The sequence below is a fragment of the Galeopterus variegatus genome, unplaced genomic scaffold (assembly GCF_000696425.1).
Source record: "Galeopterus variegatus unplaced genomic scaffold, G_variegatus-3.0.2 Scaffold153, whole genome shotgun sequence".
NCBI classification, from domain to species: Eukaryota; Metazoa; Chordata; class Mammalia; order Dermoptera; family Cynocephalidae; genus Galeopterus; species Galeopterus variegatus.
In genome coordinates, this window is record NW_007726264.1 from 798,588 (window position 1) to 821,688 (window position 23,101).

At 37.9% G+C, this 23,101-nt stretch overlaps 2 protein-coding genes across 3 annotated transcripts in view; one reads left to right on the forward strand and one right to left on the reverse strand.

Moving 5' to 3' along the window:
• Positions 1–15,594, forward strand: part of SLC26A5 (solute carrier family 26 (anion exchanger), member 5) — a 70,739-nt gene extending 55,145 nt beyond the window's left edge. For both annotated transcript variants that reach the window (XM_008592273.1, XM_008592279.1), the window contains one exon: positions 15,403–15,594. In XM_008592273.1, coding sequence (XP_008590495.1) covers positions 15,403–15,437 — 35 coding nt within the window. In that variant the 3' untranslated portion in view covers positions 15,438–15,594. The remainder of the gene's footprint in view (positions 1–15,402) is intronic.
• On the reverse strand, positions 1,498–22,083 carry PSMC2 (proteasome (prosome, macropain) 26S subunit, ATPase, 2). Its single transcript, XM_008592243.1, has 12 exons — positions 21,970–22,083; positions 14,529–14,566; positions 13,697–13,778; positions 12,863–12,962; positions 6,747–6,878; positions 6,064–6,136; positions 5,583–5,678; positions 4,740–4,904; positions 3,789–3,876; positions 2,037–2,239; positions 1,843–1,939; positions 1,498–1,761 (listed from the first exon to the last, which is right to left on the reverse strand). The coding sequence occupies exons 1-12, from the start codon at positions 22,037–22,039 to the stop codon at positions 1,604–1,606; spliced, it is 1,302 nt and encodes a 433-aa protein (XP_008590465.1). The 5' UTR covers positions 22,040–22,083; the 3' UTR covers positions 1,498–1,603.
• Positions 22,084–23,101: the final 1,018 nt, after the last annotated feature.

Below are 23,101 nucleotides of genomic sequence, written 5' to 3' on the forward strand. Positions count from 1 at the left end.
ACCTCAACATAAACAATATGAGTAGTTTTGGATTGGTGTATATGAGTATGTGGCTATATAAAAAAAGTGGAAAGACTTCAGAGCATGTTCTAAATGCTTACTGCTTACATTTATTTAATCAAAACACTCAAAAACATACATATTCAGTCATTTACTTGAGTATATTTTATTGTTAGCATAACCTGGAAATGGTTTGATCTATTTCATACCTCAAGAAAGACTAGGGCAGGATTATAAAAAAGATGAATTTTTCTGATGAAGTTCACAAAAATGAAACTCAAGAAAGAAAAAATGTTCGTTGGGTTTTATGAATGAAGGGCTTTTCTACTTGAAAACTTTCATAAATTTAAATATTTCAATGCAACAATATTTTCTATGTTGTCAGCTTTTTCCTTTGTGAATTAAAATTTTATCCAGCTCTCACTATTTTGCAACTTATTTATGAATACTGAACTTCAATAAAAATGTTTGTTATTGTATTTTGGTCTCAGTATTTGGGGGTGGGGGGTAACTATGGTGGAATAAAGGATTTGGGGGTGGTTGCACAAGAAATAATTTTAAAGAGATTCTATTATATACTGAGGAATATGATACCTGTATTTTAAAAATTTCACTGTAGACCAGAAGTCTACCAAAAGCATTACCAAAATTTTAAACCACTAATTTATAAAATGAAAATAATTACTTCTCCGTATGAAGCCATTTCTAGATTTTCTAAATCACATTATCATGTGTACACATTTTTCTTTTGGCTTTATCTGCACCACTTCACTGTTCATTAAAATCAACAATGCTTGATTAACTTGAAATCAGTCAAATGGCAGCAAAACATATCACATCAAATGCGTCTCCCACTTTAAAAGAGGTTAACTAAAGCTTCATTATTCAATATCGTGGGGGGGAACTATCGTAGCGCATGTGGTCATATGCTTAGATGAGCTATTTTTTTTTTTTCCTTTTTGTATTTTTTCGTGACTGGCAACGGATCGCAACCCTCGGTGTTGCGCCCGCACCTCGCTCAGCCAGTGAGCGGCCGGTCTGTATGTGGGATCCGAACCCTCGGCGGGAGCACCGCCACACTTCCAAGCGGCGCACTGTAGCAGTGCGCCACCGGGCCGGCCCCAGATGAGCTATTCTGATGAAGGGTGCAAGAGCATAATAGGAGCATAGGTAATAGAGGTGACACACTTGGACATGAATTCCCACTCTGCCACAAGTAAATTATGTAGGAAAGTCTGTGCACCTACTAAATCAAGATCCATTTGATCCTCCCCACTAGGCGGATAAGAGGATACAATGAGCAAATATATGTACAGCACCCAGCCAGCATATGCCTAGAACATATGTGCTCTAAGCAAGCATTTTATATGATATGAAACCCTTAAATGGTAGTTGATCAAAAAAGTCAACATACATTGTAACAAAATCATTCTGCCTGATGATATTAAATATTACCTTTTAGTATACTACTGAGAAAAAGAGATCTGGAAAAAAGTATACAATTTTGAAGCCATTTATTTTTTTGTGAAGTTGTTATTAACAAGTCTATATAAGGTTAGGATTCCAATTAAAAGAAGTGTTTTCATTTGAATACCTTCTGGGCTCAGTTGTATGTCATGTAGCGGGGAGTAGCACTGAATTTGGCGTAAGACTTAATGACCTTATTTACAGCTTCCAAAAAATCCTTCTCAGTAGCAATTTTTCGCCGTGCTCTGATTGCAAACATACCAGCTTCTGTGCAGACACTTCTAATCTCAGCACCTTTCAAACAAACAAAATTGGCTTAATTAAATCAGCCTGAACAGACAGACCAGCAAATATAAGCAAGACCTTTCCACTCACCAGTGCTATTTGGACACAATCGTGCTAACAATTCAAATCTGATATCTCTTTCAACACTCATCGAACGAGCATGAATCTTAAAGATGTGGGTCCGACCCTAAAAGTGAGGGAATTGAAAAATATTAAAATGGAAAAACATCACAGGAAAAAAACATTTCAAGAATCCCTGTTCTAAAACTAAATGGTTTTCTTACCTCTAGATCAGGTAAGCTAAATTCAATCTTCCTGTCTAATCTCCCTGGCCTCATCAGTGCTGGATCCAAAGTATCAGGTCTGTTAGTGGCCATTAGCACTTTAATATTGCCTCGAGGATCAAAACCATCCAGCTGATTGATCAGTTCCAACATTGTCCTCTGCACTTCATTGTCACCTCCGGCACCATCATCAAACCGAGCCCCTGAGAAGACAAAAGGAAAGATAAGTTCTTTGTGTCCACTTAGAGTAGCACTACAGTACTATAAATCTCAGCTCAAATCATGCACACCAGCACAAGCACACATCTCACTTTGAAGCAAATCCTGTAAGACAGACTGCTTTACACAAAATTAATAAAAAAGTGAATCTTTGCTTTCAAAAGGATTCATCATAAATTTACTTAACATAGTCTCCTTTATTTTTAAAAATCTTCTTTAAGGAATTTTGTTTTACAAATCACTCAAGAACCTCTAACAAAGCAACAAAGTAACATGCAAACTTCAGCACTATAATGGTGTTTGATTATGTAGGAAACTGTCACACAATCCTAAATTTCCCAAAACTGTCCTTTAAAATACAGCTAAATCCATAATACAGTAGAACCATAACAGCTTACCATTAAGCTGATTTGGATATACTAGAGTACTCTAGGTTCATGTCAGTCTCTCTTTCAACCAGGATAGGAAAAAAAAAAAGATTTTTTTAACAGCCTCCAAATACATTTTTTCATTTTTAAATAGCATAGGTGTATACTGTTTTATTAATGTATAAATTGTAAAACACACAAAAATGGAAACTTACAAAATGAGATCAAAAATACAAAGAGAAAGTCTTGTATTTTATTCCTGCATGGTAATAGATTGTCTTATACACAGTCCACTTTGGAAACCACAGCTTCACAGCATCCTGACATCATAAGGTTTATTCCAATAATACTATAAAAATGACTTCATAGTCACAACACTTCATCATTAAACTGTGGCCAAATTTTGATCCTTTAAAACATTAACTGCACAGTGTACAAATCCAACATTGCCCAACCCATACAGTGTTATAGGGTACACTATATTCCCAAGTCATTAAGGCCATTAAATAACAACTGACTGCCTGGACATATGATACTTCTCCAGCTACTAAAGAGTATTTGTATACTATAACAATAGCCAATACTTATAGTATAGTTTAGTGTTTTTTTGAAACCTATCTACCACATTTATTACTTACTTTGAACTTCTCAGAAACCCACGAAATAAAGAAGGCAGGAATTATCATTCCTTTTATAAGATGAGCAAACCAAGGCTCAGAGGTTAGTAAAAATAACTAGATCACAAGGCTAACACTGTATTTCATCAAATCTATGAAACCAACAATAACATTACTTTATGTACACTAAGAAAAACCACTACCAATTAAATTATGTTCCAGTGTTTTCTTATCACTCTAAGGGAAAATGCATTTCAATTTAGGAGTTGATAAAGTATGGAAATAAGTGTAGAATGAGTGAAATTAGATAGTACAAAGATAAAGGCTTTGAAAAATGGTGATGGTATATAATGTTTCTTTTTTCCTTTGCAGTTTAGCCCTACTATTTATTAGATCTGTGATTTCAATGTGGCAGAGCTCATGAAAGAGTTAAAATTAAAATTTTGTACAAGATAAATATATCTAGAGAATTCTAACACATATCTAAACACCTTGTAGAACTCTCATGAAACCAATCCTAAAGTAGTTCTCTAAAGTTTCATTCATACCTCCAATAGCATCAATTTCATCAAAGAAGATAAGGCAGGCTTTTTTTGTTCTGGCCATTTCAAAGAGTTCACGAACCATTCGAGCCCCCTAATGAGAAAAATGATTTGTTAATTCAGAGCTGGTTTTAAAATCTTTTAAAATATGATAAAAAGTTACTTATGCTTCAAACTTTTCAATATTTATTCCTCACAGTATTCTCAACCATTATTACCTAAAGCTATTTTCAAAAGATAAGTTTGCTACCAATTCTATCAAATTAATCTTATTAGCCTCAAAACAATATTAAGTAACTTACATGATTCTGTATCTATTAAATAACATAAGTTTAAGACCTAAAGAGGTCAAATTAACACTGTTAAATAAAGGCACCATTCTAATCAGTAAACTTTGAGAAAATACAAGTATCTATCACTTGGAATTCCTGATCATTGAGTTTGATATGTAAGTTCTGATCAGAGAATGAAAGTATATCTCACCTCATGCAGCTCCTTTTCTAATTCTTATTGTAAGCATATTAATCATTAATACTATAATGGTTTAAGATACAATATATACAGCCGTAGACTAATTCCCTACCTATGCACATACATGTAGACAATCTATGCTCTTTCTTTCTCATTAGAATATAAAACACTGCCCCTGCAGTGAAAGTATACTTCTGAATTCATTCAATAGGCATTTCTGAGTTATTTACCTCACAAACCAGATCTATAGAAAATGTCACAGTTCTGAGCAGGAAGCATAGTGATTAAAATTTTAAGAGGTTGCTTATTTCCAAATGACTACAAGGAAAGGCTGGTGGCTTTTGGGCTTCTAAACTACTGATTACAATCTATCAAGAAATCTCAGGTTTCAGTTCCTTAATCTGGAACTGCCATTTTAATTTCATTCATACTTCACTAATCTTTCACAGAGCTATGTATTCTTTGATTTTGACAAATTTACTTTACCTCACCAACATATTTCTGTACAAGTTCAGATCCAATAACTCGAATGAAGCAAGCATCAGTTCTGTTAGCAACTGCCCGAGCACAGAGTGTCTTGCCTGTACCCGGTGGACCAAAGAGCAGCACACCCTTGGGAGGCTCAATGCCAAGGTTAACAAATCTCTCTGGCTGTGATAGAGACACAATTTTTACACTTATCACTTCTATGATAAAAAAAAAAAAAAAACATAAAAATAAGACTATTTCTACATCAAAATATTTAAACTAAAATTATTAGGTCCACAATCTATATACTTGATTTAAATAAAAAATTTTACTTATTCTAAGACATAATATCTAAAGTAGACTCATATCAATGCATACGGATGAGTGGCTTTTAAAGGTACTTCTAATCCAGTTTTAACAAAACATTTTCTCAATTTTGAAAAATTACAGTGTTTAAAGAATGTATTATCTAGTTTTCAATACCTTAGTTTTCCATTATCTTCCCAAGTTTAACTTGATTCAGTTTAACCCCATTTCCTCTCAATGTCATTAGAACACCTGGTTTCTTCTATAATAACCCGTACATATTTAACATATTGCTAAAGGTTACACTTCAACCTCCCTTGTCACTCTAAATAGCAGATCTTTTTTCAAATACGCTTGACCACTCAATCCATTTTGCTTGCAGTCTTCCGAAACTTACCAACTCTCCAAACCTCCACTCTCCACCCTCTCAAAAATTTTTATTAAGGAAAATATTAAATTTAAAAGCTATCTAATATAAAACAATTTTAGTGCTCAATACACAAAAGACTAATATCTTTATACAAAGACATTTAAACGTAACACTCAGCTACTTACATGAAGTAGTGGGGTTTCAACTACTTCTCGCAATTTCTCAATCTGTTCCTTGCAGCCACCAACATCACTGTATGTGACATCAGGTTTTTCCTCCACCTAAGAGAGGAATAAAAGTGCACAACATACTCAAATAGTCACAGGCTTTTGAATACTAGTCCAAATCCATTAGAGTGAATCCAAATACCCTAAAAGAAAAATCAGACTTATACCAAGTAAGAATTTTCATAAAAATGGAATACATTACCCAGTGTCCTAACATTCTTACTATATTACCTGTTATAACACTAATAAATGAGAGATAAACTAGAAAAACAAAAACTGACAGACTTTCTCATCTGAAAATTCTTTCAAAAATTTTGGCAACTCTTTGATACATACCCACATATTAAAAACGTATTTGTTAAAAATTTCAAACTTTCTCATGACAGATGTAATTGTATTAAAAGTCATGCCATTCCTTTTCCCTCCCACAGTTTCTTACCTGCATCATGGTAACTGTTGGGTCAATCTTAGGAGGCAGTGGAATGTGAATTTGATACTTATTTCTGTCCACGCTAAGGAGATAAAACAGATACTCACTAACACATTCTTTTAGTTTTCAAAGTGCTTTCTATGTTTAGTCTTTTATCCTCAAAACCATACTTTACATAAGCAAATGAGACACAGATGCCCTAAAGTTATACAAAAAGAAACAAAGAGAACATTAAACTCAGGACACTAAACCACCAACCTGAACTGGAAAACAACCTACACAATAGTAAATCATTGACTCAAGGGAGGGGAGATTTTTAAAATTTACTGGATGAATTATTATGTTTTATGTAGACATTAACTCACTTAATCCTCATAACTATCCTAAAGCAAGTACTTCCTCCACCTATACTATGTTACCTTAAATGGACTGGTAAATTCAACTCTGAAATTCTGCACTTACTTTGATTGGGACATTTAAAGCCATTCATAAAAAGCAATAGTGGAAGGGGGAGGAGACTGTTGGGAAATTAGGAAGCAGATGCAGAAGAAAGTATGTTCCACTATAGTATGTTACCAGATTATTCCTTGGTATTCCATGGCACTCAGTTCATTCATTCACAACAAAGCTAAGGATATTAATGTGACATGTTATCTTTAATGAAAGAAGAGTATTGTAAATAGAAATCTTACCCAACTCTCATCCCTTCTTCAATGTCAGTAGGTGCCACCTGATCACTGAGGTCCACCACAAACTTGGCAAACTGCTTCACATTGATAATATACTTTGGGTCCTCCGAATCAGCATTGATTATCTTTGTACACCTAACACAGCAAAAGGCTTGATTAGAAAAGAACCTAAACCACTAATAATGAATTCAAGTAACTAGATTCTCTCCCGGGCATGCAGTATGCTAATAAGCAGGTATAAACTAGAACTTCAGAAACTGGGCCACTGTTAAAGATTGCTTTGTATGCCCAGCTCCAAGGGTCCACTCGACTTAAGCCAAGCCATAAAATTTTCAAAAGATACATTGCCCTGGAAAATTAAACCCAAATATTTCATCATCAAGAAGTTCTCTAATTTCTTGATTTTCATAATTATATTTCTTTATTATTAGTGATACTCCTTTACATGTTAAGTTGCTCTCCTTTTTATGTTCCCTGTAAGAATACAGTCATCTTGTTTTACATCAAATTCAGTAATAAATGAGTTTTCATTCTTTCCTGAGTTCATACCTCGAATCCATTTTTATTGTTATTTTTAATTTAAATGTATTTACCTTCTGTGTGACCTATTGAAAGATAATTTATAATACCATGTACATCACAGTATAAAAGTCAACTCCCTCTACTCTTTTATAGTAACTGTACTGAAGAAAAACAAAAACAAAAAACTCATGTTAAAAAGCTGCTAAATAAGCTACTGTAACAAATAGAGAGAAATACGAAACAGCCTCTGGACTGTGCATATAGGTAGAGCTGAAAGTAGGGTAAAAAATGCTTTGTCTTTACTGAATGATTGTGTGACAGGACTCTGTTTTCTGTTACCAGCCAAGATCTACAAGGGAAGGAAAATTATATATACAAGCATACTTCAAAATGTTCATGGAAAGATAATCTTTCAATTCTATTTTTCCACGAACTTTCTGAAGTACTCTCATATTATATATCAGGATGGAAAAAAAAAAGTATTTTGAAGAATAACAAGTCTACCTCAAATTAAACTATAAATTAAAAGCAGCCCTAATTAAATTTCAAAATACTGTGGCAATCTAATTCTAAAGTTTACATATAGAAAGGAAAACATATAAGAATAGTAATTGAAATTCAGAAAAATAACTACTGGGGAGAGAGAGGTAGAATTGCCTTTTGTGATATCAGAACAATCTGTAAAGCTACAGTAATTAAAAGTGTTGACCTAGCACAGGAATAAACATATTCACCTATAAAACAGTATACAGAATCCAAAAGCAAATGCAAATCTAGAATTTAGATTATAGTACAAGTGGCATTTCAAATCTGGTGAGAAATGGTACAGGGACAATAGCTATCCAGTTAGAATCCTACCTCACATCATATTAAAAACAAGCAAACAAACGAAACGCCTCCAAAGGACCTGGGGTTGAAGACAATAAATTAAATACACACATCTATTTTTGCTCCTCCTTCAACACAATGTCACTAAAACCAGAAAGGAATTTTTAAAAGGGCATAAACCCATACAGAAAGAGACCACAGTATTTAAATTTTGGTAGCTGGGAAGTGATGCACATGTGGTAAAGGATTTAGCAGAAACAAGAAATTGAGCCCTAAAAGGCAATGGGAAAGGCAAAGTCACTCTTTGATTAGGACCAAAAATCACCAAAGGCTCAGGCTCAGCCACTGATACCATTAGGTATCCACAGAAGGCCAGAGAGGAGATAGGAGGAGGTGGGTAGATGTGGTTTCCTAAAATAAGAGTTAAGAAGCCAGATTTCTGGATCCTCTCTTCAACACTGCCTGGCCTGGACTTCCCTTACACTGACAAAAAGAACATAGAGGTTTCTTGTCTAGATAGGGGTTAGCAAATTACTTGTGGGCCAAATCCATCTTGGTTTTTAAAGATGAGCATTTATAATCAATTTGTTTTCTCTCTTGTTATACAAGAGAAAAATAAGTACCCACGTAATATCCTCAATTTTGCCTCTTGTCCTGAAAAGCCTAAAATATTTACTGTCTGACACTTTACAGAAGGTTTGCCAACCCTTGTTCTGGGAAGAGTAAAACAGAAGGTATCAAGGAATGCAGGGGGTGAGGGTAAATCTACTGAAAATGAGGAGGGGGGCAGTGAGACAAGAAGGGTGAGTAAACATAAGTGAAGTTGTTGCTAAGATTCACCACTGTTCTCCCAAACGTTGGAGCTTGGGGCCAACAGGAGACTGAAATGACTTCTCTGGGAAATCTGACTATCCAATGAAAAAGACCTATAATACTGACACTGGAGGTTCCCCAACTAAACAGTCCAACAGACCACCTATAGTGAAGCTTAGGACAGGTATCTTTCACTATTAAATTTAGAGCTTTCTATCAGCTTTTTGGTCTCCCACCAAAACCAAAGCCCAAAACTTAAAATTACCAGACATCTAGCATAAAAAACGGGGACCAAACAAGCAAAGAGAAAAAAAAGCACCTTGGAGGAAACAGAAACCTTCAAGTTATTAATTTCCTTAAAGAGATGAGAATGTATTACAATTTCAATATAACAGGACATTAAAAAAAAAAAGTAAACATTGAAAGCATAAAAAAGCTCTTTGAAATGAAAAATCTGAGCAGAGAAATGGGAACAAAAAAAATCAATAGAAGGATTCAAAGATAAAGTTAAGAAAAACTAATAGAGACAAAAGCAAAAAAGCAAAAAGAAGAAAAATATACGAGAAAGATTAGTGTATCAGAGGAGCAATCCAAGAGGCCCAAATTCAAATAAGAGAAGTGAGCAATAGAGGACCAAGAAAATGGAAGGAAAGAAATGATTAACAAACAGTTCAAGTAAATCTGCCACAATGAATTGAGAGCCCAGCACAATGAATGAAAGTACACCAGCACCAAGGCACATCGTCAAGAAATTTCAGAACAGTGAGAACAAAAGAATAACCCACAACCTTCAGAGAAAAAACAGGACTGAAAATCAGAACGGCTTCAGTCTAACCCTGGGAGGCAGACGACAGTGGAATAATGCCCTCAAAACTGTGGAGGGAAAAGAACCTTACGAACAGCCAAGACATTTTAAAAATGGGCAAAAGAGCTACATAGGCATTTCTCTAAGGAAGATATACAAATGGCCAACAGACATATGAAAAAATGCTCAACATCACTCAGCATTCGGGAAATGCAAATCAAAACTACACTGAGATACCATCTCACCCCAGTTAGGATGGCTAAAATCCAAAAGACTCTGAACGATAAATGCTGGCGAGGTTGCAGAGAAAAAGGAACTCTCATACATTGTTGGTGGGACTGCAAAATGGTGCAGCCTCTATGGAAAATGGTATGGAGGTTCCTCAAACAATTGCAGATAGATCTACCATATGACCCAGCTATCCCACTGCTGGGAATATACCCAGAGGAATGGAAATCATCAAGTCGAAGGTATACCTGTTCCCCAATGTTCATCGCAGCACTCTTTACAATAGCCAAGAGTTGGAACCAGCCCAAATGTCCATCATTGGATGAGTGGATACGGAAAATGTGGTATATTTACACAATGGAATACTACTCAGCTATAAAAAAGAATGAAATACTGTCATTTGCAACAACATGGATGGACCTTGAGAGAATTATATTAAGTGAAACAAGTCAGGCACAGAAAGAGAAATACCAAATGTTCTCACTTATTGGTGGGAGATAAAAATAAATAAATAAGGGCCGGCCCCGTGGCACACTCAGGAGAGTGCGGTGCTTGGGAGCACAGCGGCGCTCCTGCCGCGGGTTCGGATCCTATATAAGGATAGCCGGTGCGCTCACTGGCTGAGCACAGTACGGGCGACACCAAGTCAAGGGTTGCAATCCCCTTACCGGTCACAAAAAAAAAAAAAAGAAAGAAAAATAAATAAATAAATTCACACACACACACACACAAAACCGGTGGGGAGAAGAAGACATAACAACTACAGTTCCTTGAAGTTGATACGACAAGCAAACAGAAAGGACATTGTTGGGTGGGAGGGAAGAAAGGGAGAAGGGAGGGAGGTTTCAGTAATGGGCCACAATAATCAACCACATTGTATATCGACAAAATAAAATTTAAAAAAAAATAAAATAAATAAAGAACCTTATGACCAGTCAAGACATTTTCAGATATATACAGTCTCACAATATTACCTCCCTACTGACCCTTTTCTAGGAAGCTACCACATGATATAGTCCATCTAAATAACGGTGTAAGTTAACCAAGAAAGAGACATTCATGGTGCACAAGTAACAGGAGAGAAGCAAAGGGAATCAGAGAAGTCATAGGATGATTGTTATTCAACAGGCACAAAGGGCAACTGTTCCAAACTGAAGCAGGTCAGAAAGTGCTGGAAAAGACTTCCTGAAGATGAAACTGAGAAGATACCCAGTGGATCTAATGCAGCTGAAGAGCAATTTAGACAATCAGAAAAACTGGGAAGTTGAGTTGGTAATATACATAGAGAACCAGGCAAAAGAAGAAACAAGAGAATTATAACAGGAAAAAACCAAAAAGTTGTACAAGAAAGGAAAAGCAATTACAGTTTACCACTTGGTTATTTGTGAATAGGGTTTACACAGCCATAATTATGTAAACACTGAATAATGACCTAACCAAAATTACAATATAATTACATTGAGAGGATGTGAGGAGAGGAAGGGTATGCCTTGGGGTGAAGGCAGAGGAAACAAAACAAAACAAAATCCTCAGCTTCCATAGCAGGAAGCTAATAGATAATTCCTTAAACTATAATGTCAAGAAGTAGCAAACTACAAAACACAAGATGTAGCAATATCCACTAGAAACATGAAAGCAGAAACCAAAATAATCAGCTAAAAAAGGTGAAAATGGTGTCTCTGGATCCAGCTGTTATTACAGAACTATTTAACTCTTTTAAGTCATGAAAAATGAAAAAAATGAATGAATAAATGAAAGGAAGAAAAGATGGGAAGAGGGAGGTCGGGGAAAAAATCTTTAGTTATATTAAAGAACTAAAAATAAAAACAAAAACTTAAAGGATTAGAATAAAACACAAGACAATGTTTATAGCCTTGGATTGGGCTAAACAACATTAATACCCAAAAGTTATAAAGAAAACATTGATATATTTTACCCCCTAAAAATGTAAAACATGAGTACAAGAAAAAATACCAAGATAAATGTCAAGTATCAGACTGGGAAAAAGTATTTATCAGCATATTTAAGGAAAGATTAATATGTACAATATATGAAGTACTTCTAAAAATTAACAAGAAACAACCCAGTAGAACAAAACATGAATGTTCAAAGAAATACAGATGCTTAATATGCCTAAGTAGCTATCATACTAGTAATCACTGCATTGCAAATTAAAATGAAATATTTTTCCCCCAAATGGCAAAAATGTAAAAATAATCACACATCTTGCATTGATCAGGCAAACAGGCATTTGCCTCAAAGCTTCACAGTATGAGTGTAAGCTGGTCAAACCACTTGTTTTCATAGCTTTTCAAAGTCATAAATGGCTTTAACCCCATAATTCCACTTCTAGTAAGCTATCCTACAGGGATGTATGCACGTATAGAGAGAAATATTTATCAGGAATGTTCAATATAGCACTGTGTATAATAATGGAAATTGCAAAGAGCCTGATGTCTATGCATTATGTAATTTTTTAAAAACGAGAAAAAAAGAGTTAAAGACAATTAAAGACAATGAAAGATTTCCAAAACACAGTTATGCCTTAAAAAAAAAAATCAGGGTATGTTTCTTTGTGTGCAAATATATACATGAAGATACGAAGAGAATTAGAAGGACCCAAGCATTCCAGTAGTTAAGTGTGAGGAAGGGGCAATGGGTGAGGTGAGGATGAGAAGGAAGTTTTGCTTATTTTGCTCTGCACCTTTCTGTATCATCTGAATCTTCTACATGACTGCGTCTTTATGTATCTTTGAATAATTGTTTAAGTCATAAAATTTTAACTCCAGATACTTTTGTAGGAAGTTTTATTTACTTGGAATTTGAAATAAATATTCTTTATGAACAATTACATTATCCCTGAGTTCTAAAAAGTGCTTGAAAAAATAGATAGAAATAAATTTCTACAGAGCACTGCACATACCTAGCAACCTGTAAGGGCTGTTCACTCTGGAGCGTTTGCTTATCTGCAGCCAAATCCCAGAGTGCTGGTGGGGCCAGGCCAGTGTCGGACTCTTTAATACCTATATAGAAAGAGATGACAAAATTCACTGAAATGTAATGCATCACCCTAAATCAACCACAGCACTATGATATTTTGGACTGAATAATTCTTTGTTGTGGGGTCTGTCCTGTGCAGGACATTTAGCAATATGCCTGGCTTCTAGCCACTAGATGCCACTAGTACTGCCCTTCCTCGAGTCATGAGAATCAAGAATGTCTCCAGACTTGCTAAATGTCCCAGGGTAGGGGGAACAGGGATGGGGGCAAAATCACCCCAGCTTAAAATCACTACCCTAAGTAATTATCAAGCCAAAAATTTAACGCCATAGGAGTATTTAACATTTCTTGTGCAGGTCAAATACTTTAAAACTTCACCACTTAAGTTCCTAAAAAGAAGTTTCCAACTACTCAGCAATAGCCCACTTACATCAAGCAATACTATGTGAGATCATATTTTCATTTTATAAGAAAATTTTGACTTGTATATTAGTTTATTGAACTGAGCTTTGACCAATAGAAATGTTACTTGCTCAGAGGATGATATTGTTACTTAGTTACACAAGCATTAAACCTGGTTGTAAAAAGCAGTGAAAGAGATTGTTAAATGTGATCCAATTTCTTAATGGACAGGAAGGATGCTAACTTTTTTTTTTTATCTGTAATTCACGAAGGAGTATAATGTGTATGGAAACCCTTTTGGCATAATTAACACATTCCACGTAAAGGAAGGAAATGGAAATTAAAAAATACATACCAGTGAGCTCATTAATTTTCTTGAGAAGTTGTTGAATGTCATCTTCAACCTGCTTTATCTGCCTAGAATAAGTGCTCTGACCCTAGGTGATGAAGATCAGTTTAATTAGAACATCAGGATATCAACGATTTATTAAACTACAGATAAAAGTTTTAATGGTGGGCCGGCCCGTGGCTCACTCGGGAGAGTGCGGTGCTGGTAACACCAAGGCCACGGGTTCGGACCCAAAACTTATGAAGGAACAGTAAAGAGACGGAATATATCATTTTTAGAAGTATTCCTGAGGGCCGGCCCGTGTCTCACTCGGGAGAATGTGGTGCTGAGAACACCAAGTCAAGGGTTAAGATCCCCTTACCAGTCATCTTTTTAAAAAGAAAAAAATAAGTATTCCTGAATCACTGTTTCCCCCCCAAAACTGACAACCCACCATTATGCAGGACAATAAATGAAAATCATGCCTGAAACTACTGTAAGACTACAGACCAATTTCTATGCATTAAAACTTTCCATTTCAAGATCGAATTCAGTTACATACATTTTAAATATAGTAAATATTTGTGTAAATTACTTTAAATATCTTTCAATATAGTACCATACTTTAATTACAAATAGTATAAAAACAATGTAGAAGCTTAGAGATTCTGAATCTCTGATCTATTCTATGATCTATGATCTGATCTATTCTAGACAGAAACTTCAGGTGGGCAACTTTTCAGTGATGATTACTATGAACTGCTAGACATTCTCTTCTAATTATTTTGGAGGGACTATATCAAGACAATTCTTATTTCAACATAAGTATCTACATTTTGTAGGCACTGAAAGGACTTACGTAAGTTTTCAGCAAGGCAATATCCCCCTCATCCAGGGCTAAAAGAAGAGAGAAAATACATTAGACTCAAAAGAAACTAGAACTGATCAATTTTTCTGTTCAATTCAAACTGTTTTAACTGAGTGACAAAAATTGAGCAAAATTATGATGATATTTGATGATGATCATCAAACAGTTCCCAAACTCAAGTAACTTTTATCTAATTGGGGGAAAGGGAAATTTTAAAAGTATATAATGTACATAATTATCTGTTTTATACACTTTAGTACATATACAAAACACATCCATTAAGGATCGTGGTTAAATAAATTATACTATATTCATAAATATATATATTCATAACACAGAAAAGCACTAATAGACATAGAAAGCTATCCAAGAAATACTATTAAGTGAAACAGGTAGATTTTTTAAAAAAAAGAAAAAGCGGGTTCAGATCCCCATACTGGCCAACTGTCAAAAACAAACAAATAAAAAAAAAACATATAGAATGTGCATATATATAAAAATTCTTTAAAACAAGGGGCTGGCCAGTTAACTGAGTTGCTTCGAGTTCAGCCTTGTAACACCCAGGTTGAGGTTTCAGATCCCTGTACCAGCCAGCCACCAAAAAACCATACCCACACCAATATGCAGGGTAGCCTGAAATGGTGTTCATCTAAATGTTAACAGTGGTTATCTGGGATTTCAAGTGACTTACAATCAGTCCTCTTTATTCATGGATTCTGCATTTGTGAATTCATCCAGTTGCTCAATTTATTTGTAATCCCCAAATCAATACTCATGCGCTTTTGTAGCCATTCACCAACATGCGCAGAGTGGCGAAAAAAGTGAATTCACAGCTGAGAACAAGTCACTCTGCCCTCTGTCTCAGCTCATACAGAGATGACCAGAGAATGGAGATGGTAGGGCCAATGCGAGGGCAATGCAACGTAGTCCAAGAAGCTCCGGCTTGGGATCCAGCAGGAAAGGGTCTGAATCCCAACTCTGGACTCTGTTAGTGGGGCAGCCTCAGCCAAGTCACTTAACTCTTCTGAACTTTGCTTTCTCTTTTGTAAAATAAAAAGACTCGACGAGGATGAGTTTTTAGGATTTAAGATTATTATCTATGAGATATGTGTATATATATTTCTCCTAGGAGCAATGGTTCAGGAATTGCCAACTCAGTGTTCACAATAACTTTTATAAAACATATCTATCATGGATAACAAGAATCAACTGTACATATTTTAGGGAATTTTGGTATATGCTAAGCAGAAGCTGACTACATTACCAGCCCAATAAAAACCCTGCTCACCTAGTCTCTAACAAACTTCTCTAGTTTGCAACATTTTACACATGTTGTAGTCACAACCTGCTGCTGGGGAATTAAGCACATCCTGTACAACTCCACTGGAAGAGGACCCGTGGAAGTTTGTGAGGGTTTGCCCTGGATTTCACTTCATATGCCTTTTCTCTTTGCTGATTTTGCTTTGTATCCTCTCACTGTAATCAATCATATTCATGAGTAAAACTACAGTCTTAGTCCTGTGAACCCTACCATCAAATTACTGTACCTGAGGGTAGTCCTGGGGCCTCCCCAAACATAGCAGCATATCCTGATACAGAAATCTAGTAGGCAGAGAGAAATCTGGCTCTAGAGTTCAGATGTCAGCTTGAGGTTAAAAAGATTGATTAGGGAATCACATATAGAAAAGAGGCAGTCCAAGATGAGAACAGATGAAATTAACCGAAACAAAACCTTAGAGAAACCATGTGAGAACACAATGACAGAAAGAGAGGAAGCGGTCAAAGGAAGAGGATAAACGGGAAGATCGAGTAAGAGAAACCAAGAGAGGCCCAAAGGCTCAACAATGTCAAAAACACAAAGATTAGGATTGAGAAAATACTAAAGATCTGGGAATTAAGAAACCATTGATCAGCTTTAACAGACTGACAGGGACGGAAACCAAACTGCAAGGGGTTTAAAAATGAAACAAGTAGAAAAGAACAAGACACAGAGGGCATAATAGTAATAATAGCTACAATTTATTGAGATGTTCACTGTATGAGACACTGTGATTAGAGATGGATATACATATTACTCAATCCTATATAAGCCAGTCAAGTGAATACAATTATTTCCACATCAGATAAAAAACCTGAGTTTCACTAAATTTAAGTAACTTGTCCATTATCACAGTCAGAAAGAAGCAAAGCCAAGATTCAAACCTAAGTCTTTCTGACTCCCAAGCCTGTCCTTTCAGCCACTTATAGGCAAAGAAAAAAAGAAAAGAAAATGGGTTGTAGTTTGAGAGAGCAGGAGACTAGAATCATTTTCTCAACTGTGTCTTTTTAAGATAAAATGTACATTAGCATATATGTTTACAGAAAGTGGAAAATTCCATAGGAAAAGCAGCATGAGAGGTGGTGAATGATGAAATAAAGTCCCAGAGGAGGAAGGGATAAGGTTAGGAACACAGACGGAAAGATTAGACTTGATAAAAATTGATATCACTTCAAGGCAGGATTAAAATTAAAAACAGAAAAAGACAGAGAAATTAAGAGAACACTGGAGTGAACTCTCAATCTCCTCAGCAGAGAAAAAAGTCATCAGCCAACAAGGAAAAGAATTGAACTGAGGACTTGAGAAATGTGAAAAAGGCTTGAAATAACCACTATGGCAAACAAAACGGAATCAACAGGAGATTCACAAAATGTTATTTTGCAATGAAGACAGAGTTGAGATCTGAAAGTCTGAACTAGAAGTAACTTAGTAAGGTTTTGTGCCTTGTTATTGGCAGCCTATCAGCAGAAGAAAAACAAGAAAAAAAGGAATTTCCAGAATCAAAGACGGGAGGGCAGAAATTGAAATGGGCAAAGAGAGTTGGTACTAAGTACCCAGTGGAAAAAGAGAATAGTCTAAGAAGAAAGCAAAAGATACCAGCTTAGAGGATTAGATGGATCAAGAAGATTCAGTGGCAACGAAGACTGAAGAGCAAAAAGTTGTGATGAAAAGAGAAATGGAATGTTTGATATTTTAGAAGTGAAGCAGTGGAGTTCCAGTCAAGATGGTGGAATAGGCGGTCCCCAGTGTCATTCTCTCCCATAAATCAATTAATTCATAATGATAAAAATGTAACATCAGCCAAGCTGGGGCCACTGGACCTCAGGTGAAGAGGAGGAGAGACCTATGGAACTCATGAAGGCAGGAGAAACCACAATGAGAGAAAGAAAAAACTGCTCTCAGCGTTTCGGCCTACGGCCACTTTAATTCTGGAACACATGGAGCAGGAGTGAACAGGAGCCAGCAGGAGCCACAGCTGTGCCTTTTAAATGGAGTTACTTGGAGGCAGAAGGGGAGAAGAGGTCTTTGGTGGCCTCCAGGACAGAAAGACCACTAATAGGGTTCCCATGGACCCACACAGGAGCGAGAAGCCAGAACAGCTGAAAAAGGGGAGCCATTCAGAGGCCAGTGAGAGGCAGAGGACCAGTGCAGGGCCTGTCCCATGGGAAGTGTTTGGAGCACAGGTGGTGGGTGAGACAGGACCACCGGGAGAACACTGCAACACAGCAAGAACAGCTGATCCACCCCCCAATCTGTGCAGGACCACTCAGAAGAGACTGGTCAGGAATGCAGAATGGCAGGGAGTGCAGTTTGATGAAAAAACTCAGGCCTGGATCAGAGTTTCTATACAACCCAGCTGCACCGAGTATCAGAGCCAGAAGTACCTATAAGGTCATCCATTAAACCCTGAGCTGCACAAAAAGTCTTCCCTAGGGAAACAGCAGCAAAGCAGCAATTTAGGTCAACCACACAGGTCAAGTACTGGTTCCCACAGGAAGTAAGCAAAGGACGAAAAATTAGTTCCGGCCCAGGCACACCACCAATGCCTTGGGGCCCACCCAGGGACCAATGGCATGGAGAAGGGGACTGGACCCCCCTCTCACAACCAGGAACCCCACGCCAGCACCTCAGGGCCCACCCGGGGACCCGGGGCATGGAGAAGGCGACCAGACCCCGCTCCCACAACCATGCACCCTGTGCCAGCACCTCAGGGCCCACTCAGGGACCTGGAGCATGGAGAAGGGGACCGGACTCCCCTCCCTCAACCAGGCTCACTGTGCCAATGCCTCGGGGCCCACCCAGGGACCTGGGGTATGGAGCTGGGAACTGGACCTCCCTCCCACAACCAGGAACCCCATGCCAGCACCACAGGGTCCACCTGGAGACCTGGGGCATGGAGAAGAGGACCAGACCTCCCTTCCACAATCAGGCACACCTCTCCAGTGCCTTGGGGCCCACCTGGGGACCCAGGGCAAGGAGAAGGGGACCGGATCCCCCTCCCACAACCAGGCACCCCGTGCCAGCGCCTCAGGACCCACTTGGGGATCCAGGGCATGGAGAAGGAGACTGGACCCCCCCCTCCCACAACCAGACACACCATGCCAGCGCCTCAGGACCCAGTCAGGGACCTGGGGTATGGAACTGGGGATCGGACATTCTCTACAACCAGGCACACCGCCAAAACCAAGGAGCATGCCAAAAACATCTTCTCCATGTGGGTGACCACCACAGCCACCACGATAACCATGGCTGCTGTGAAGGCGGCTAGATGCTACAACCACCATGCAGATTGTCCACCAGCCACTGGAGTGCCTTAACCCAAGGAGAGTTACCAGCAGAGATAAAGAAAGGAGGAGGATCTCTCTCTCCACAGAGCCCATTTCAGAGTGATGGAAGAGGCATCTGCTCTATGGGGGACCTGATCACACCTCTCAGCATTGGACAGATCTTTTGGGCAGCAAATGAATAGAGTGACCATTATTCTTTCAGAGGGTGAGAAGAAATCTAGGGTGATTAGAGGGGGGTGGGGGTAGGGAGAGGGGGGTGGGGGAGTGAAAGGGGGATGGGGAGGGATCGGACAAGGGGCATAAATAATAATTACAATTTGTAACAATATATATGCTAGTAATATTGATTTGATCAACATATGTAAATGTTGAATCCCCAAAATATGCAAATGTTGAACCCCCAAAATATGCATAATCAAATATGATTCATAAAAATTAGAAAGAAAAAAGATTTGAAGATCCTATTTTTAGGAAAATATTTTTTCAATACAGCTTTGATCTCTCTGAGACTTTGACTCAGCTACAAACTCCTTGAAATTCTTTTCTCTTTTAGGGTTCTTTGGCATTGATTTCCAGATTCTATTCCTACTCCATATCTTTCTCAGTATCCATTGCTGGTTTCCTGGGTTCTCTTTATTTATATACTTCCTATTTGGGGCATATAAATAATTTTGTCCCTTAAGCTTTTAAGATTCTTCCCTTGATATCTGCTTGTTTCACCCAGTCTCTCAGTTCACTTTTCACTCCCATAACTGTTTTTGACTCCCAACTAAAAAAAAAAAAAAGTGAAGCAGTTTCTTTAACAATAAAGTAACAGTGATCATTAGGTGGCTGAGGTGCAGTGACAGTGTAAATCACCAAAATGATTCAGTAACTGTTGAAGACACTCAAAACAATGTGAGAGAACAACAGGGAACCAAAGGGGTTGAGAATCAAACGACCTGGGCACTAGTTCTAAAAAGGTCTTGTATTTACTAGGTAACCTTGGAAAAACCATTTAACCTCTCTTAGCATAAGCTTTGTCATCTGAAAAACAGATAATACTAGTTTTCTGGCCAGCTGCCCCCCCCCCCAAAAAAAGTTGGAGATAATACTAGTTGTACCCTCAGTGTTTCTTTAAAGATGAAATAAGACATGGATGAGGAAGCACATAAAATTCTATACATGTTAATCATAACTGTATCCAAGGAATAAATGTATTAATATTTTTACAGAATAATAACATGTCCAGAGAAACACACAGATCACAATCTGTGCACAGATCAAATGTTAAATCTCTAGCTGAGTTTTTCAATAGGTACTGAGTACCTCTGAGGTTTTTAGTGTCCTAAAGTACTTTTAAGGGAAATAGTAGAGTGGGATGAAGGTAGAGAGGAAATGCTCTTTCTTTGAGGGGGAGAGGGTAAGTGGAGAAGAAAGGGTACTAGGAGAAGTTGAAGTTGTTAAAGGGAAGAATGAGAAACATTAAAAAAAAAAAAAAAAACTTTGAAAACATTTAAAAATAGCTTATAAGAAACAAAGGGAGAAAACAGCATAAAAACAGGCCGGCCCATGGCTCACTCGGTAGAGTGTGGTGCTGATAACACCAAGGCCACGGGTTCAGATCCTATATAGGGATGGCCGGTTGGCTCACTGGCTGAGCGTGGTGCTGACAACACCAAGCCAAGGGTTGAGATCCCCTTACCAGTCACCTTTAAAAAAGAAAAGAAAAGAAAAGAAAACAGCATAAAGATAAGACTACAAATGGGGCTACTGGTAAGAAATCATGACAACAAATGGTGTGCATATTCATGCACTGTGAGTGAAAATTGTCACACAACTGGTATAGTCTCTAGGGAGAGTAATTTGGCATTACCTATCAAAGTTACAACACCATTTCTAGAATTTACCCTACAACTTGTGCTTTTCCATGTGGTAAAAGTTACATGAACAAGGTCATTCATTGCTTCATGACAGCAACAGAATGGAAAAATCTAAATGTCCATCAATAATAATTAAATACATCATTGTACACCCATGAAGTGGGATACTGTGCCGGTGCAGAGAGTGACAAACACCACTGACTCTTCATATAATATGAAACTACCTTTAAGATATATTAAGATTGAAAAAAAAAAGCAAGATGTTGAAGTATATACAGCATGCCACACTTATAAAAAATAAATAAAAAGAATACATAAGCAGACTTGTTTGTATATGTACTAAAAATGTCTCCAAAGATACACAAAATGGCAACATTAGTTACCTCCGCGGAGAAGTTGGGGGCCGGGGCAAGGACGGGTCACTTTTCAAATGTATGTTTTCTGCCTCTTGAGTTTTAAAGCCTGTGAATGTATTATATAGTGAAATAAATGTGTGAGTTTTTAAATACAATTTAGAAGGTACTTCAAAAAGTTCGTGGAAAAATAGAATTAAAAGATAATACAAAAATTTCCACGAACTTTTTGAACTATCCTTATGGGTCTCAATATTCTGGCTACACAGTAATACAACACCAAGCTGTCACCCTTAGGGGTGGGGGACCGAAATGAGAAGATCAGGTGACCAAACACCGCAAGGCAGGGGAATTTTTCAAGGCCTGTAAGGACGAGCAGCGCGCGTGACTTCAAGAGCTGAGACTGAATAAGAATATCGATCAGCAGGAGACGAGCACAGAACCTGGAGCGGGATGCGGGAGACAGACAAGGTTAACTCGGCCGCCCCCCTGGACTAAATCACCAGGGACACGAAAGGGCCACAGCACCGAGCCGGGAGCGGGAACCCAGCTCCTCTCCAGTGCCAAGGCTGGTCCCGCCCGGGCTCCGAGCTCCTGCCGCTGTCAACTGACCTCGGATGGGCTTGTCGTCCTTCTCATCCTCTTTCGTTTTCCGTTGATCCGCACCGAGGTAATCCGGCATTTTAGCAGACCCAAGTGCCGCGGTTCCTTGGTGATTACACAGCACCTTCCTGGCTTCCGGTGGTGCCTGCCTTTCTCTTCCCCACCGGAAGTAGAGCCTGACTCCGCGGGTCCCTTTACGCCGCCGGGAGAGGCGGAAGAGCGCGCTGAAGAAAACGCCTCGGCGCCCGGGTCGCCGTTGTAGGAAGGGTACCTTGTCAGGAGGAAACGTCGGTCTACCGTGGCCCATCACCATCTCTAGTTCCCTGAGCACCCCGGGCAATAAATCCCAAGACCAACCGTGGTTCAGGTGATTAGTAAAATCATGACCTAGTCATTAACTGTGCAGCCTTGGGTAACTTTATTCTCTGAATTTTAGTTTTAGTTTCCCCTTTATCTCACAGGATTGTGGAGGCATTAAATAACCGTGTTTGTAAAATACTGGGCTTATTAGACACATAATAAGTAGTGGCTAGATCTACAGAGTGAAGGTAATATACATTTCTGATAAGGAGTTAATATCCAGAATATACAAAGAACTACAAGAGAACAACCTGATCTTTTAAATGAATGAAGAACTTGAATAGACATTTCTCCAAAAAAGATATACAAGTGGCAGACAAACACATGAAAAGATATTCACCATCACTGTTGGGAAAATGCAAATCTAACCATAATTAGATGTTACCTCATGCCCATTAGGATGGCTACTATCAAAAAACAAAAACAACAGGAAATAAGGGTTGGCGATGATGTGGAGAAAATGGAACCCTTGTGCACTGTTGGTGAGAATGTAAAACGGTGCGACTGTTGTAGAGAAGTGTGGCGTTTCCTGAAAAAATTAAAAATGAAATCACCATATATTCTAGTAATTCCTGTTCTGGATATATACCCAAAAGAATTGAAAACAGGGTCCCAAAAAGATACTGTAAATCGACGTTCATAGCAGCATTATTCACAATAGCCAAAAGGTGGAAACAACCCAAGTGACCATCTAGAGATGAATGGATAAACAGTATGCAGCATGTACATACAACGGAATACTGTAATATTTAGCCTTAAAAAGGAATGAAATTTTGATATG

Coding starts and splice junctions, on each gene's coding strand:
- PSMC2 (XM_008592243.1), bottom strand. CDS start 22,039: ATGCCGGATTACCTCGGTGCGGATCAACGGAAAACGAAAGAGGATGAG. Junction 4,905..5,582: donor TTGAAACCCCACTACTTCAT/GTAAGTAGCTGA, acceptor TCTCTATCACAG/CCAGAGAGATTTGTTAACCT. Junction 3,877..4,739: donor TACAGAAATATGTTGGTGAG/GTAAAGTAAATT, acceptor TTTTCTCATTAG/GGGGCTCGAATGGTTCGTGA.